This window comes from Ochotona princeps, chromosome 12 (genome assembly GCF_030435755.1).
Source record: "Ochotona princeps isolate mOchPri1 chromosome 12, mOchPri1.hap1, whole genome shotgun sequence".
NCBI classification, from domain to species: domain Eukaryota; kingdom Metazoa; phylum Chordata; class Mammalia; order Lagomorpha; family Ochotonidae; genus Ochotona; species Ochotona princeps.
Window position 1 is genome coordinate 575,053 of NC_080843.1, and position 15,489 is coordinate 590,541.

Below are 15,489 nucleotides of genomic sequence, written 5' to 3' on the forward strand. Positions count from 1 at the left end.
TCATTTTACAAACAAGACAGACAATAACTGAGATGCTGAACACACAGGCACTGGGGTTCCCTGGGCCTCCTTCTATGAGCCGAGCACCTTGAAGGAAGGGTCTCTGGCTTGTGCGTCATTTAGCCCTCCACACTGAAGACGGGGGGCAGGGAGGGCACGGGAGTGTGGGGAAGAGAGGACCCCTCCCCCACGGGCTAAGACCTGTGCAGAGACCTGGGCTCAGTGTCTTCAGTTGGCATGGTGTGCGCAACCCTCCAATGCACCTGCCTGTTGGCATCTCCCGGTCTTCAACACTTAACAAGTTACAACTTGCTGGGGTCCGAGCAGTGAGTGTGGATGACACGAGGGTGTGAAGACAACAGCTCCCCTGCTTGGCAGGGCCCGGGGGAGCTTCCAGCTGTTTGGCAAGGCCCGGCGGATGTCTCTCTGACCACCTTGACACAGTCTTACCACCTTTTTGCATGGAAACTCAAGCACCCTACTAAGAATTCTGTGATCTATTGAGGCATTGTTTGCCCCTGTGAGATGGCTTTTGCCACCAATGTGAGCTTTAGAGTTCATGTGATTGATAATGTCTTGGTGAGTGGGCCTTTAACTGTGCACAGGAGTACAATTAAATCCATGCCATTTCTGGATACCTTATTGTGTACCTACCTATTGCCCTGAAATCGGGCCTAGACATATAGTGTGCCTTCTGGGAAATGGCTTAATAAGAATTTTACAAAGTAGTGGAAGTGATGGGAGAGCTGAAACTGCTACGGCAATAAATACAGTTATTGTTATCTCAAAGGCTAGCCTGTCTTTGCAATTTTTTTGAGCACAGAAAATGTAACTGTTTTAGCCACTTTTATAACTTTTAGCTAGAGGAATTAAGGATGCTTTATTAAGAAAAATGCTTTTGATTATTGTTTCATTGTTTATGGGGTTGTAGAGTCTGTAGTTGTAGAGGGATTCTATATTTGAAATTTCTGTTTTGGATTTTAGGTTTTTTCCCTTGTAACCTATTTTCCCATTAAATGATGGGTAAATTGTAGAAGTAGAAATGTGGTAGGAATGTACTACTAATTAGCAGGTAAACTCATGTGCCTTGGCCTTGGAGTCCTCGCTGCTCCATGGCTACTGTTGAAGAATTAATAATGGCTTGCTTTGAAGAATACGAGTACAGTATTTTGCAGAATTATCTTTTGGGACACCTGCTTAGCCTTGAAGTGCAGACGGAGTGACCAAATGTCTGTACATGCCCCCTTAGTCTTGAAGTAAAAACAGAATAATTAGTTGCTTGTGCAGAAGCTTGTGAGATGTTTGAGTAAATAAAAAGGACAGCTTTTTCTTGGGCTATGGTGAGAACGCACCAAGTGTCAGTGTCTGTGTCTTTCTTTATCGCCGACTCCACACACCCTTCCTGATCTCCGAACTCGGCTGGAGCTGGACTCCGGCAACAACTATTTCCAGAAACTTCTCATGCCTTTGACTGAGGCTGGGTTTACTCTGAATGTCAACTCAGGACACAGTTCCTGGACAGGGCAAGACTCAAAGCTCAGCATCCTTCGATTGCAGATCCAGAAGTGATATGACAATTGGCCCTATCACCCACGTGCAGACCTGCACCCACTGACGCCCACGTGGAGACCTGCAGCGACGCCCACGTGGAGACCTGCACTGACGCCCACTGATGCCCACGTGGAGACCTGCACCCACTGACGCCCACAGGGAGACCTGCACCCACTGACGCCCACGGGGAGACCTGCACCGACGCCCACGGGGAGACCTGCACCGACGCCCACGTGGAGACCTGCACCGACGCCCACGTGGAGACCTGCACCGACGCCCACGTGGAGACCTGCACCGACGCCCACGGGGAGACCTGCACCGACGCCCACGGGGAGACCTGCACCGACGCCCACGGGGAGACCTGCACTGACGCCCACGGGGAGACCTGCACTGACGCCCATGGGGAGACCTACACTGACGCCCCGGGACCACTGGATAAACCGCTGCCAGGGATGCTGCCTGCCTCGGCACACATGACCCTGTATGTTAGAGGAGGGTGATGGCATCAGAGCATGCTGCCAGCCCCAGTGTCCTTCCCATGCTCTGCCAGCATCGCCCCCCACGCACACTCTTCTCGCAGCCCCTGCTGGTTGCTCCGTCAAGGCCCTGCAAGCAGCCCCGTGCCTAACGGTCTGGAGAAGAAGCAGATAGACAGAGCCCGGGGGGCAGGCACGGTCAGCACACGTCTGCACAGCCTCCTCGCTGCTCCCCCTACTAATATAGGGGCAGCAGAGTCCAGGACCATCCTAACAGTGTGGACATGACCCTGGCACATACCAGGTCACCCAAGCCCAGCAGCGTCCAGGTCCGAGTGAGGGTGGGAGGTCACTCCCAGACAGCAGCCCTCTGGGCCATGGCCCGCTGTTCCCCATAGGAGCTCTCCAAGCCCACCCAGTCTCCACGTGGTCAGCACCATGTCCGAACAAAAGTCAAAACCAAGATATGCATGCTCACAGCTCACCCATGTGCCGAACCCAACGAATGACCGCCCCCACTCAGTTGTGCAACCTTGGGCCACCTGCACCAAGAGCTGCCACGGAGAGTGAGGCCTGTAGACACGCCCTCCTGTAGGCCGGGGGCAGCCAGGGCAGCGCGAGGGCAGAGCAAGCACAGCCACCCCCATCAAGGTGGCCCGGCTCTGTGTCCCACAGCCAGGGAGCTCAGGCGCCTGGGGCCACTGCAGGCTGCTCACACCAGGTGGGGACTCTACCACCCCCAAGCTTGGGCTGTGGGACACAGGATGGCTGCCAGGGCTGTGGGAGCCCAGCTGGACGGAGGTGATGCCCACTGGGAGCCAGCTTCCTGCCTTCCAAGAGCACCGCACATGGGGCAGCTCAGGGCTGCTGCTCCTGCCCAAACCCGCCTCCTATATACCTGCGGGCCAGGTGGGCCCTCTGACCTGGCTCTGCAGCCCACAACACCTGGGGCACGGACCTTGGCCCACCACGTCGCCACCTGAGAACCAGAGCTCCGTGGGAACATCCCAACTGCTTGGGGCTCTGGCCTCTGGGGTAGCTCGGACCAGGAAGTACTGCAGTGGGTCGGGCCAGGAGGCAGGTATGAAAACATCGCTGAAACGTGAGCTCCCTGAGAAGTAGGGACCTGCTCCCAAGGCAGGGGACCTGTCTGTCTGCCTCCTCTGTGACACGTCTGCCGTCATCTCTGGCACAAGGGACAAAACCAGAGGGTGCCGGGTCATGACTGACCGGCCTGCAGTGTTCTAGCCCCAAACCACAGAAACCATGAGCAGAGACCCCAGTGCCCTCCCAGCTCTGCTGCCACAAGGGACACACGGCAGCAGCCTCTCAGAGGGTTCCAGCTGCCTGGCGTCTGAGCCACCTGAGCTGCCTGGTTAAGCCACCCTGGCTCACCACACCCCACCTCCCAGTGCCTGCTTCGGCCCAGCTCCCTGCACATGTATCATTGCGCACGTGCGGCATGGCTCAGGGAGGGAGGACAGGCTAGGGCCTCACTGTCCAGACGGTTCTCACACCTCGCCCTGAGTCACCCCAGAGAAAGGCGCAAAGGAGCGGTAGGTGGCAGACAGCAACGTCACGATGCTCTGACAGGAGGCCACAGCACAGGGAGCAGGGGAAGGCACGGGGCTGGACACGCGTGGTGTCGATGACTGGGACCGAGTGTCTGCCTCAGGCTGGTTTAAGCCACCACCTGCAGTAACAGTCACAGATTGAGTCCCTCACGGCTCCACTTCCCATCTGGCTGCCTGCTAATGTGCCTGGGAGAGCAGCGGTGGATGGCTCTATTATCCACATGGGAGACAAGGAGGAAGCTCCTGGCTCCTGGCCTCGGCCTGGCCCAGCCCTGGCTGTCATGGCCATTTGAGGAGTGAACCAGTAGACGGGGTGTATCTTTAGGTCCACATCTCTCTTCCAAAACATAAGTCAGTAAAATCTTGAAAAACAAGAGAAAAAAGGCCAACCACACAAAAGCAGTGTCCTGCTCACTGCACTGCAGAGGCCACAGACCGCGGGCCTACACACCTCTGTTCACATCAGGGCGCCTTCCCCTTTTTAACACAGACAGTCCCTTGCTGGGACCTCAGGTAGCTCTCAGCTCCTCACTCGAGCAGTGATGAAGAGGAGGGGAGACACGTGGCTACCCTCACACAGCTCCCCACTCGAGGCTTTGCAATGACACCTCTCACCCCCACAGCAGGTGTGCAGGACAAGCAAAGCTGGATGCCAAACAACACACCTCCTTGCCAGTCGTGGCCTGAGGGGAACACGCTGGTCATGGTGGATGCACTGAGCCACCTCGTCTGGCAAGTCCTGCTCTGCCGCGTACACTTGGAGCTCTGAGCTGGTACCAGATGCTAAACACCTGCTGCCCCAAGTCCTTAAATTTGCCAAAACCGATCCTCTTGGTCTCCTGCCATGGCACCACCAACAGCCACCGTGGCTTGGGGACAGTCGGGTCACAGAAACAACCAGAGGGAGAGGGAGAGGGAGAGCAGTAACCAGTACCCCGCTAACCCCCCCACAGCCCCGCCCCTGCACACACAGCCCCGCCCCTGCTCACACAGCCCCGCCCCTGCTCACACAGCCCCGCCTCCAGCAGAGAACCCTGCCCCTGCTCACACAGCCCTGCCCCTGCTCACACAGCCCTGCCCCTGCTCACACAGCCCCGCCCCGGCTCACACAGCCCTGCCTCCAGCAGAGAACCCCGCCCCTGCACACACAGCCCTGCCCCTGCACACAGCCACACCCTTGCACACTCAGCCCTGCCTCTCTCATTTCCTAGTGACAGCACCTTGTCCCTGGTAGATGTCCCCTCCTCTCTCGGCAGTTGTGGCTCCCAGGTCTCGCCGGGCATGGACTGCTCCCAGCAGCAGTGGCCATGCAAAGTGGGCGGCTCACTTGGTACATCCAGTGGGGAATGGACTCCCCGGGTCTGCAGCCCGGGCAGGGGCTTCCGGAGGGGTCGCTTGGCTTCCCATCCCTCATTCCCAGCACTATCGCTGGCCCTGGTCTTGGCTGCTGTCGCCAGCAGACCCTCCTAGCTACACTGCAGACAGTCTGGGACAAGGCATGGGTCACACCAGAACCATCTGTGTGATGTCAGGAGAATCACCCTCTCCCCACGTGGACACAGAGCAAAAGCCCACCCTCACTTTCACCGCAGTGCCTGTGTCAGCCCAACCCCTCGACCTGCTCTGGCTGCCCACTACAGCTGCCTGCTGCTGGGAACCTGGGGGCAGCACATGATGGTCCCCATGCTTGGGCACCTGCCCCTCACTGGGTCCCCGGGTCCTAGGTTCCACAGGCCCAGCCCTGGCCACTGTGGGCATCTGAGCGAGTGAGCCGGTGGGTGAGATCTGTCTCCAATAAGTAGGAAAGTAGGAAAGTACTGGTTAAACCAAGAAAGAAAGGTGGGTACCGAGCCTGCTCCCCTGCGGAGAGAGACAGACTGTCCTCCCTGCGTCACTCCATGCCTCCATGGGTGCACAGCTGTCACGGGTACTCCAGGGGCTGCCCCTTCAACCCTGACAGCCCAGACCTGTGTACAGGTGACCATGTGGGCAGACAGCTGCCCAGTGCTGTGCAGCTGCTGGACATGTCCCGAGGTGTCCGTGGGGCCTGGACCTGCTTCCTGCCGAGCGGGAGCCAGGTGCAGCGTCTGGCTTCCCAGCAGCCCAGGCCCCATTCCCTGCCCTGAACCCAGCAACAGCAGCAGGAGACCGGATAAAACTGACAGACCTCAAACCAAGGAACAGCAGCTGCTCACCTCAGCCCACAGGTGACCATTGGTCACCTCTCTCTGGGCTTGTGCCCTGAGAACCCATGAAACACAGCGGGGGTCTTGGCCATGTGCCCCATGACAAACCCTCTCCCCAGGACTGGGGGCGGGCAGTCGTCACACACAGGGAAGAGGTTCAGCCAGCGCCTGCATGCCTGGGCTCCAGCTCCCACAGCCATGCTCTCACAAGCCACAGCTCTGTCCAACTGCTGGGTGAGTGCTCCCGGATCAGGATCGAAGGAGCCTCCACTCCCAGTGCCAGCATCCCACTTGGGCACCGGTTCAGGTCCCGGCTGCTCCGCTTCCCTTCCAGCTCCCTGCTTGGGAAAGCATCAGAGGACGGCCCAAGTGTGTGGTCCCTACACCTGCACAGGAGACCTTGGAGAAGCTCCTGGCTGCTTCCAGCTTTCTGGAGAGTGAACCAGAAGATGGAAGATCTTTTTCTGTGTGTTGCCTCTCTCTGTAACTTTTCCAAATAAGTAAAGAAATCTTTTCTAAAACACAAAAAGATGAAACTGTTGCAGCCTGAACAAAATCCTCCATGCTCTTGGAGCCGCGTCTCATGGCCGCTCTGTCCCTGCCCTCCCAGCACCAGCACCGAGAAGGGGCCGTGGGGGCGCCATGCACGTGTACACGGACTCACACTTGCTGAGTCAGTCAAGGGATGTGTGGGTGTCAGCAGGCATGTCTGACCACGCAGACGCCCACTGGATGGATGACACACCTAGGGACGGGGACCTGCACGCCAAGGGCTGCAGGGAACCCAGCGTGACAGAGGGACGGGGACCTGCACGCCAAGGGCTGCGGGGAACCCGGTGTGACGGAGGGACGGGGACCTGCACGCCAAGGGCTGCGGGGAACCCGGTGTGATGGAGGGACGGGGACCTGCACGCCAAGGGCTGCGGGGAACCCGGTGTGATGGAGGGACGGGGACCTGCACGCCAAGGGCTGCGGGGAACCTCGCGTGACGGAGGGACGGGACCTGCACGCCATGGGCTGCGGGGAACCCGGCGTGACGGAGGGACAGGGACCTGCACGCCAATGGCGTCCTCCCAAGAATGTCCCCACAGCTCCCGCTGGACATCCCATCATAGCGCAGACCAACCTCCCACGTGGGTGCAGGGACCAAGTATGTAGGCCACCCCCGCTGCTTTCCCAGGCGCTAAGCTGAGAGCTGAGTCGGCAGTGGAGCATCCGGTGCTCAAACCGGCGCCCACTGGATGCCGACACTGCAGGTGGTGGCTTAGCCCACGACACTCGCTTGAGGACCCGCCTCTGGGCAGCAGTCACGTGTGTGGCCACCAGCTCTGCTCACCTAGTTGCACATAACAGTGGGAGTCCTTTGGAACCCGGGAGGCCCTGGGGAGGATGAACGGCGCACCTCCCCGTCCGGAGCCCCCCCTTCTATCGGCCAGAGCCGCAGCCTCCTCTGCTTCCTTCCCTCCTGTTTCCTGTTGAATTGAGAGTGAATCCACCTGCTGCCCCTTGACTTTTGTTTCACTGAGGAGCACAGGAAACCCCCAGCTGCTGCCCTGATGCCGGCCCCAGACAGCCCCTGGACGATCCTCCCTGGGATTGAGGGAGGCAGCAGTGCCCAACCAGCCTTGTGGCCACCACGGGCAGACTCTGCCAGTGACAGGCCCTTGGGCCATCCCCTGCCCTCCCAGCCCCTCCCTGAAGTCGGCTCTGCCCCGGATTCTTGCTGATCCCACGTGGGGAAAAGCTGAGCGCTGTCCTTTGGGGGTTTTACACACCCTGTTTGTGGAGGGACAGCCGGCATTTGCGGGAGCTGCCTGCTGTGTGGCGCCTATGTAGGTCCCAGCTCGCGTGGTCTGACACCCCATACCACTGGCTGCGCAGACATGGCTGCCATCTGTGGCCCTTGCCCACAGCGAGGACCTAAAGGTGGGACCCGCTGCCTGGCCAAGAACCAGACGCACCCTCAGCCTTCACCACACCCCGATCCCTGAGGCAGGAGGCACGGAGCTAGGCTGGGCAGGGACACCTGGTGACGTGGTGTGCCCACAAATGTTGCCAGCATTCCAGGCGGTGGCCTAAGCAGTGCACCACGGCACTGGCCCAGGATGCCCTCATGTTTGTCCATGTTCGCCTACAGGAACACACAGACCTTCACCTGCTGCCTTCACCTGACCGTGGCCTCCCCCGCCTCCCACACCAGTGGCCCAGTGTGTGCCTGCTCGGTTCACATGTGGTCGGGGCAATCTGAGACCCAGGAGGCCACTCCAGGGTCCAGGCGAGTCCTCCCCATGGAGACTCACCATCCCTAATCCTCTCCGGAAACTAGGTCGCAGGAAATCCTCTTTCCCAGAGGCCGGGAGATTATTTAACTACAGGAGAAGAGGCTGCCTCCTTCCCAGGCGGGCGTGAGGACGGAGCATCCAGAGAGTCACAGGATGTGCGGGGCTGCTCCTGAGCTGGGCGGGCACATGTGTGCAATGCCTACTGAGACACGCAGACACACGTGTGTGCACACACCTACTGAGACACGTGTGTGCGCATGCCTACTGAGACACGCAGACACACGTGTGTGCACACCTACTGAGACACGTGTGTGCGCATGCCCACCGAGACACGCAGACACACGTGTGTGCACACACCTACTGAGACGTGTGTGCGCATGCCTACTGAGACACGCAGACACACATGTGTGCACACACCTACTGAGACATGTGTGTGCACAGCCCACTGAGACACACAACCGCTCATGTGCATACACCTGCCAACAGACACACATAGACGTGTACACATGCCCACATAGACACCGCACACGACACACACATCAGCCGCTTCTGGGACCTGCGGCTCCCGTGTCCAGACCTGGCATATGTCACCGGTGTCCTTGGTTTGCACAGTGCTGGAGGAGGGTGGGGTCCCCCGTGCCCCTGGTGCTCCCTGTGCCCCTTGGACCCTTCAGCCCCAAAGTGACTCAAACCCAGCCACGGTGTCCAGCAGGCTCCAGGTGACCTCCCAGGATCCCTGCCCATTGCCGTAGGTGGCTGAGGAGCCCCTGCAAGGCTGCTGTATCACACGTGGCCTGCCCAATCCAGTTAGGTGCCAAAGCCACAGCATCTGTCCCTCGGATAAGCCCGATTGGATCACAAAACCCCAGCTATCCGGCTGGCGCTGCCCGGGAGCCAGCTCCCTCCAGCACAGGGCGCCGCAGAGGCACAGCAGGTAAAGCCACCACCAGCTGCCCGCTGCTTGGAGCCTCAGCAGCTCCACTTCCGAGCCAGCTCCCTGCTAAGGCTCCTGGGAGAGCAATGGAAGACGGGCCAAGTGTCTGTGGGCCTGCACCCATGTGGGAGACCTAGATGAAGCTCCTGGGATCCGCTCAGCTCCCCCCTTCTAGGAACAGTCCAGGCAACCCCTCAGCAGGAACTCCTCTCCCTCACATGGACTCGAGCTTCAGGGGGAGAGGGACCCCCCCTTAAGAGGGAGGTGGCACTCAGACAAGCCAAGGCTATTAAGGAGGACCACCCTAGCCCCTTCCCAGTGCATGCTCCTCAGTGCCCTCCGGGCGCTGCACAGCAAGGTGGGCACAAGCAGGATAGCTTCAAGGCTGTGGGCAGAGTGGCCACATGACTGACCATGGATCTGGGGTGCTTCTGTGAGAGAGAGGGGATGCCCGCCACAATCCCAGAGCCAGGGCGCCAGGGACTGCACTGCGTATGGGGGCAGGGCACATAGCCTCCACGTGGCCACTGGAAAGCATCAGGGGACAAGACCACAATGAAAACAGATGTGAGGGCCCGGCCGGTCTGTGAGGGACCAGGGCACCAGCTCCTCTCCTGGGTGGCACAGCCAGGCCCAGCCGGCGCCCAGTGCCACACCCCCTCCCGTCTCGGTTACACATGTGCCCTCCTGGCCCACAACCAGATGGGCCTTTCTCACATGCAGCCAGGCCCCTGCTCCCAACCCGTCTCACCTTCCCACCAGGAAACAGGGATCATGTTTTCTTTCCCTTGTCTGAGCCGAAACAAAGGCCTGCGTCAGAGGAGAAACACGAGCTTACGCCCACCTCCCTGGAGATGTCTTCACAAGCCGCTGCGGCCAGGCCCTCTCACCGGGGCACACGGATGGCAACAGCCCAGGCTCGCCCCACAGCCACCCAGAGGGGCAGGGGCTGAGTGGGCAATGGCCAGGTGCCCCACAGGCACACCCCGGCTGCAGCCCACCAGAGGGGCCTGAGTGGCAGGGGAGATCCAGTCCTCGGCAGAGCACACGGGGATATAGCCACACCTGCTCCCTCCTACAGCCAGGAACAGGAATGGACTTTGCCAACTGGGAGCCGGACAGGGACCTGAAGTGTTAACAACTTAATAATAACTACCATCAAGTGAATAAATGCAGTAGGCGCTAACCAGCCCAGTCTGTCTTGGGATATGTCAGGGGCAGTCCCTGAGAGCACGGTGCTGTAGGAGGCAGTGAGATGGCTGTGCCCAGGCAGGGAGTGGGCACTGGAGCCCCTAGGGGGCAACCAAGAACAGCTGCGGAAGACCCGGCCGCAGCACCCACGTGGGGTCACACCCTCCTTGGGCTTCTCACAGTGCAGGTCACTCAGGTGCCGACGGGGAAGCCTCCCTGTGTGGTCACAGATGCTGCCGTCCCCAGTAGAAGCAACACAGGCGTTGGACAGCCCCAAAGCACAGCAGACACAGAGCAAGAACCCACAGGCTGCTGGGAAGAGGAAGGGGTGTGGGAGCCTGGGGGTGCTGAGGGTGAGAAGCGACCCCTGGAGCAGGGTAAGGCTTGGCCACAAGGCCAAGTGCACCTGTGACATCCATCCCTCAGCTTGGGATCACAGGCAGACAGCATGCCACGAGCAGGGACCCCAGGAGGGCCAGGCCCAGGGAGGCCCAGGCCCAGGGAGGCCCAGGAGGCAGGGAGTCGGGGCTGGTGCGCCCACGGCCACGTGCCTCATCCAGAGGCCCAGGTCCAGGGAGGCCTAGGAGGCAGAGAGGCCCAGGAGGCTGGGAGTTGGGGCTGGTGCACCCAGGGCCAGAAGCAGCACTGGGCTCGCACAAGTATGATCTGCCACATTGTGGGAACGAACATGCCCCTTGCTCAGTGTGTGGGTAACCGGTAATCTTCAGGGATTTGTGTGGCAGACACACAGTGACTGTGCCCACTCCTGACTGAGCAGAGAGAACAGGTCTGAGGGCACCAGAACTGGCCATGTGGGGGCCACTCGGGGCCGGGGCCCTCCTCTTCCAGCTGATCGTGGGCCAACGCACAGGTCCTGTCCCACTGAGAACTTCCTGCCCTGGGTTACAAAATGTCCCCTCTGGCACGGAATAAAAGCATTTGAGATCAAACGAAAGTAGTCACCTCCATAAACACTGGGACACAGGGTGACAGTGCACAGAACCCCAGGGCCGCGCAGGAGCCTGGACCTAACCTGGGTCTGCTGCAAAGGCTTCGCAAGGCCACACACGGGTCCCCCTGCCTCAGTCTTGCCTCAGGACCCAGAGTGGTCAGACGAGCGTGGACTTGGCTGTAGCAGCAGAACAGCCCCACCAAACTGTTCAGTGCAGCATATGAGAGACAGATTACCAAGCAGCACAGCTGTCTGTGAAACAAGGGGTGGTGTTGCCGGGGAGTGGACAGAGCAGCTGGGGGAGGCAGCCTCATAGCTGGGCCCCAACTTCATGGGACACACCAGCCATGATGAGTACACAGGAGACACACGGGACACACCATGGTCATGAGGAGCACACGGGAGCAGACACGTGGTGGGTGGGAGCTCAGCCCCGCAGCTGACCGCACTCAGGCACAGCAGAGCGTGACACTCAGGGGCCAGACACCCCCCTTTCCTCAGACACCCTGAGCACGGCAAGTGTTTGCCAACTCCACAGCTGGCGAGGCCCCTCCCATGGCCGCCACCTCCGCTGGCCGGGCCAGGACATCCACAACAGCTGGATGAGATGGGAACAAGCAGCGACCGTGACAGCGGCCCGGACAACGTGCGACCCTGCCTGCAGAATCGGAGAGAAACCAGGGCCCTGAAGGGGAAGCCAGGCAGAGGGAGGCTCAGCCGGGCCTGGCAGCCGCACATGCAAGCACACAGCACACACACACCTCACACAAGTGTCACACAGCATACACATGCGCCACACCTCACACACACACACCACATACCTCACACACACCACACTCATACATCACACATACACACCTCACACAGCATACACATGTACCATACCTCACATACACACACCTCACACACGCACCACACAGCATACACACAGCACACACAGCATGTACCACACCTCACACACACAACCACACACGTCGCACAGGATACACATGCGCCACACCTCACACCACACACACTCACACACCACACATATCTCACACACACGCCACACAGCATACACATGTACACCTCACACACAAATACCTCATACACACACACCTCACACACACACTCCTCAGACACACACACAACACATTCCCCATTTAAATATATACACCTCACACACACACACCTCATATCCACGCCCCACACATCCACACCCCCCTCAGATGCACCCTCCCCCCACGGCCCATGTGCACTCTGAATCCTCACAGCCGCTCCATGCTGAGGTGGGACAGGCGGAGTGAGGACACTGCCCCTGGCTCAGGCAGAGCTGGGCCGGCCTGGGGGACAGCCTGGCTCCTCCGTCGAGTTCCCCCCGCTCCTGGCCTTCCGTAAAGCATAGAGGGGGACCTCGCGTGTGCCACCAGGGAGTCGCCGCCCCTCAACGGTAGCAAAGGAAATCTCCCCAAGGCACCCGAGTGCCTGGCCCAACTACCACAGGGCTCCCCATCCCCAGATCCTGGGAATCAGCCAAGGGCTGCATACCCACAGCCACGTCCACCCGGGACCCACAGCCACGTCCTCCCAGGACCCACAGCCATACCCTCCTGGGACCCACCCCAGACACACCCTTTCTGGACCCATGGCCACACCCTCCTGGGACCCACAGCCATACCCTCCCAGAACCCCTGGAAATGCCTTCCCAGACTCACAGCCATGCCTTCCCTCGACCCCACGGACAAACCCTACTGAGACCCCTGGACACACCCTACCAGGACCTATAACCTGCCCAGGCCAGACAGGACCAGACACGACTTGACAGCCCCCTCTGCTCAAGCTGGGCTCTCTGGGCAGACGCCAGAACGGAGCAGAATAGGAATACGCTTATTCATTTGACAAAGGAAACATGAGCACCCAGGGGCTGGCAACAGGGAAAGCGGCCCCAGCCCAGGCATCAGGCGATAACCCCATCACAGGAAACAGGCCCCAACTACAGCTGGGACCACTTGAGCAAGTGGAAACCCACAGACACGGTCTGAAACGGCAGGGTGGAAGGGCTGGCAGACGTGAATTGGCCAATCAACCCAGCAAGTACCCTGCACAAACACGGGAGGAAAACGGAGGAAATAATGCCACCCTGGGTCCCACCCAACCACACATACTGGAAAAGTTCCCACAGGAACACTAAACCCACGGGCTGCCTAAGTGTTAGGGCAGTAAATGGACATACCACAGCCAGGGCCCAGCAGGTCGCCCAAGATGGCACCCAGGGGCCGAGTGCCTGCCTGGTGGGGGCGGCAGGAAGGACCAGGAGCAGGCTGGGCAGGTGGGGAAGGCAGTGACCTGTCCACCACTGACACTGCTTCCTGCCCGTTCACCCCTCTGCTCACCGCACCTGCCCTTCGTGGTGTGCAGGACCCCAGCCTGCTGACCGGTCCGCGTGGGGGCAGAACAGCGGGGTCTCTGGCCCGACAAGCCACTCTGACGGACTGGGACAGAGGCGTCCCCGTCTCTCCCGCAGGCCCGGCCCTCTCGGCCACACCAGGGGTCAGCTGGTCAGTGCAGAACTAGGCGGACCTCACCTGTACTCTCACAGCCCGACTGACCACCCCCAGGTGCTCCCAGGAATCTCGACAACGAAAACAGAACAGAAACACAAAGGCAGCCTCGGCCACCTGCACTGTCCGGGAAGACCCAAGGTCCCCTAAAGGCGCCCTCCTGGGAGCGCACCTGCACCTGCCCACTGAGCGCCGGCCGCGAGGACACTCCCAGCGCTGGGCGCACCTACACCTCTCAGCAAGCACCCAGGGCTTCCCTCTCCTTGGCCAGGGCGCGCCCCGACAGGTTCCCCTGGAGTCCGCGTCCCTCGCTCACCCCGGGCGGGCGGCGGGCTCCGAAGGGAGCCGGGAGCTGACTCACAACTTCACTCCGAATCCCACGACGGAGTTTGAGACGCAAACAGAAGCGCCGGCTTCCTGGGAGCGCAGCCAGCCGCCCAGCCCCTGCCCCCGGCCGCTGCCCCGACCCTGCGCGGGGACGCGGCGAGCTGGGCACCCGGGACCCCGTAGCAAGCCCCCGGGTGCGAGCTCCGAGCCGCCCCCCGGCAGGCCGGCCGCCGCCTCCCGGGCAGCGGGCAGCGTCACTGGGCCCCCCACTCCGAGCGCGGCCGGCAACAGGGTCCCGGGCCGCGGCACTCACGTATCTCCGCACGAGCGTCCGCAGCAGGCTGCAGTCCATGGCTCCGCTCACGGCCCGGGCGCGCCGGGCGCTGCTGGCGGTGGCCGCGGCCCCTCGGCGCTCATGCCCGGCCGGCCCCGCGCTCCGGCGCCCGCGCCCCGTCGGCCTGCGCTCCGCGCCGCGCCTGTCTCCTCCTCCGCGCCCGCCGCCCCTCCGGAGCCCGGCCCCTCCTGCGCCGGCCGCGCGTCACGGCCGCCGTGAGCATGCGCCCCGCCGCCCCCGCCCGGCGCCCCCGCGGCCGCGCTGGCCGTCCGCGCGCCCTGGCCGGCTGGCCCGACCTGGAGCGCGGCGCGCGGGCCCGGCGCGACTCCCTGTTGCTTCGGCTGCCGGCGCGGCACGGGGAGGGCACCCCGGGGCCCCAGCCGTTCCCCAAAGGCCGGCACTGCCCAGGGGCGGGGTCCGGGGATCCGCCCCGCGCAGGTGGGACACACCTGAGGCCGCTCGCCGCCTTGCCAGGTGCGGCCGGGCCGCACCCCCCAGACCTCCCACCCCAGGGCCTAGACTCTTTCCTGTGCTGGGGGCCTCTGGTCCCCCCAGGGGAATGCAATAAGCCACTTTCGGGATTGGACGCTGTGGACAGGGGCAGAGAGGGCAGGGGCGCCGCCCTGGTGCAGCCTCTGCTTTTTGCGCCGTCTGCCGCCCTGCCCTTGGCTGGGACTGGGCACCCTGCTCCGTGGCTGCCAGGCTCCTGCCCCAGGCCACAGTTGTGCTGGACTCCCAGCAGACAGAGCCTTCCCCGTCCTCCTGAGGCCAGCAAGGGTTGCTGGTCGCTAGGTCACAACACTGGTTGAACAACGAAAGATTGTTTCAGAGTCACAGTTACAGAGAGCAAGCAAAGGAGAAACAGAGAAAGATCTTTGATCTGCTGGTTCACTCTCCAAATGGTCTCAACTGCCAGAGCTGAGTCCATCAGGAGCCTGGAGTCTCTTCTGGTCTCCCACGCAGGTGCAGGGTCCCAAGGCTTTGGGCCATCCCTGGCTGGTTTCCCAGGCCACAAGCAGGGAACTGGGTGGGAAGTGCACCAGCTGGGACTTGAACCAGTGTCCATACGGAATGCTGGTGTTGCAGCTTGTGCTTCCACCGTGTGTGCCACAGCCCCGGCCCTGTAAGAGAGACCTCAGCTG

General features: G+C 61.3%; 1 protein-coding gene across 7 annotated transcripts in view; it reads right to left on the bottom strand.

The window, feature by feature from the left end:
* Nucleotides 1-14,563, bottom strand: part of ATP11A (ATPase phospholipid transporting 11A) — a 55,883-nt gene extending 41,320 nt beyond the window's left edge. For 2 of the 7 annotated variants that reach the window (XM_058670831.1, XM_058670832.1), the window contains exon 1: nucleotides 14,327-14,540. In XM_058670831.1, the coding sequence (XP_058526814.1) occupies nucleotides 14,327-14,365 (39 nt within the window). In that variant the 5' untranslated portion in view covers nucleotides 14,366-14,540. Of the gene's footprint in view, nucleotides 1-14,326 lie in introns of all 7 variants that reach the window. The other 5 variants (XM_058670835.1, XM_058670830.1, XM_058670834.1 and 2 more) reach the window with 4 other exon arrangements.
* Nucleotides 14,564-15,489: the final 926 nt, after the last annotated feature.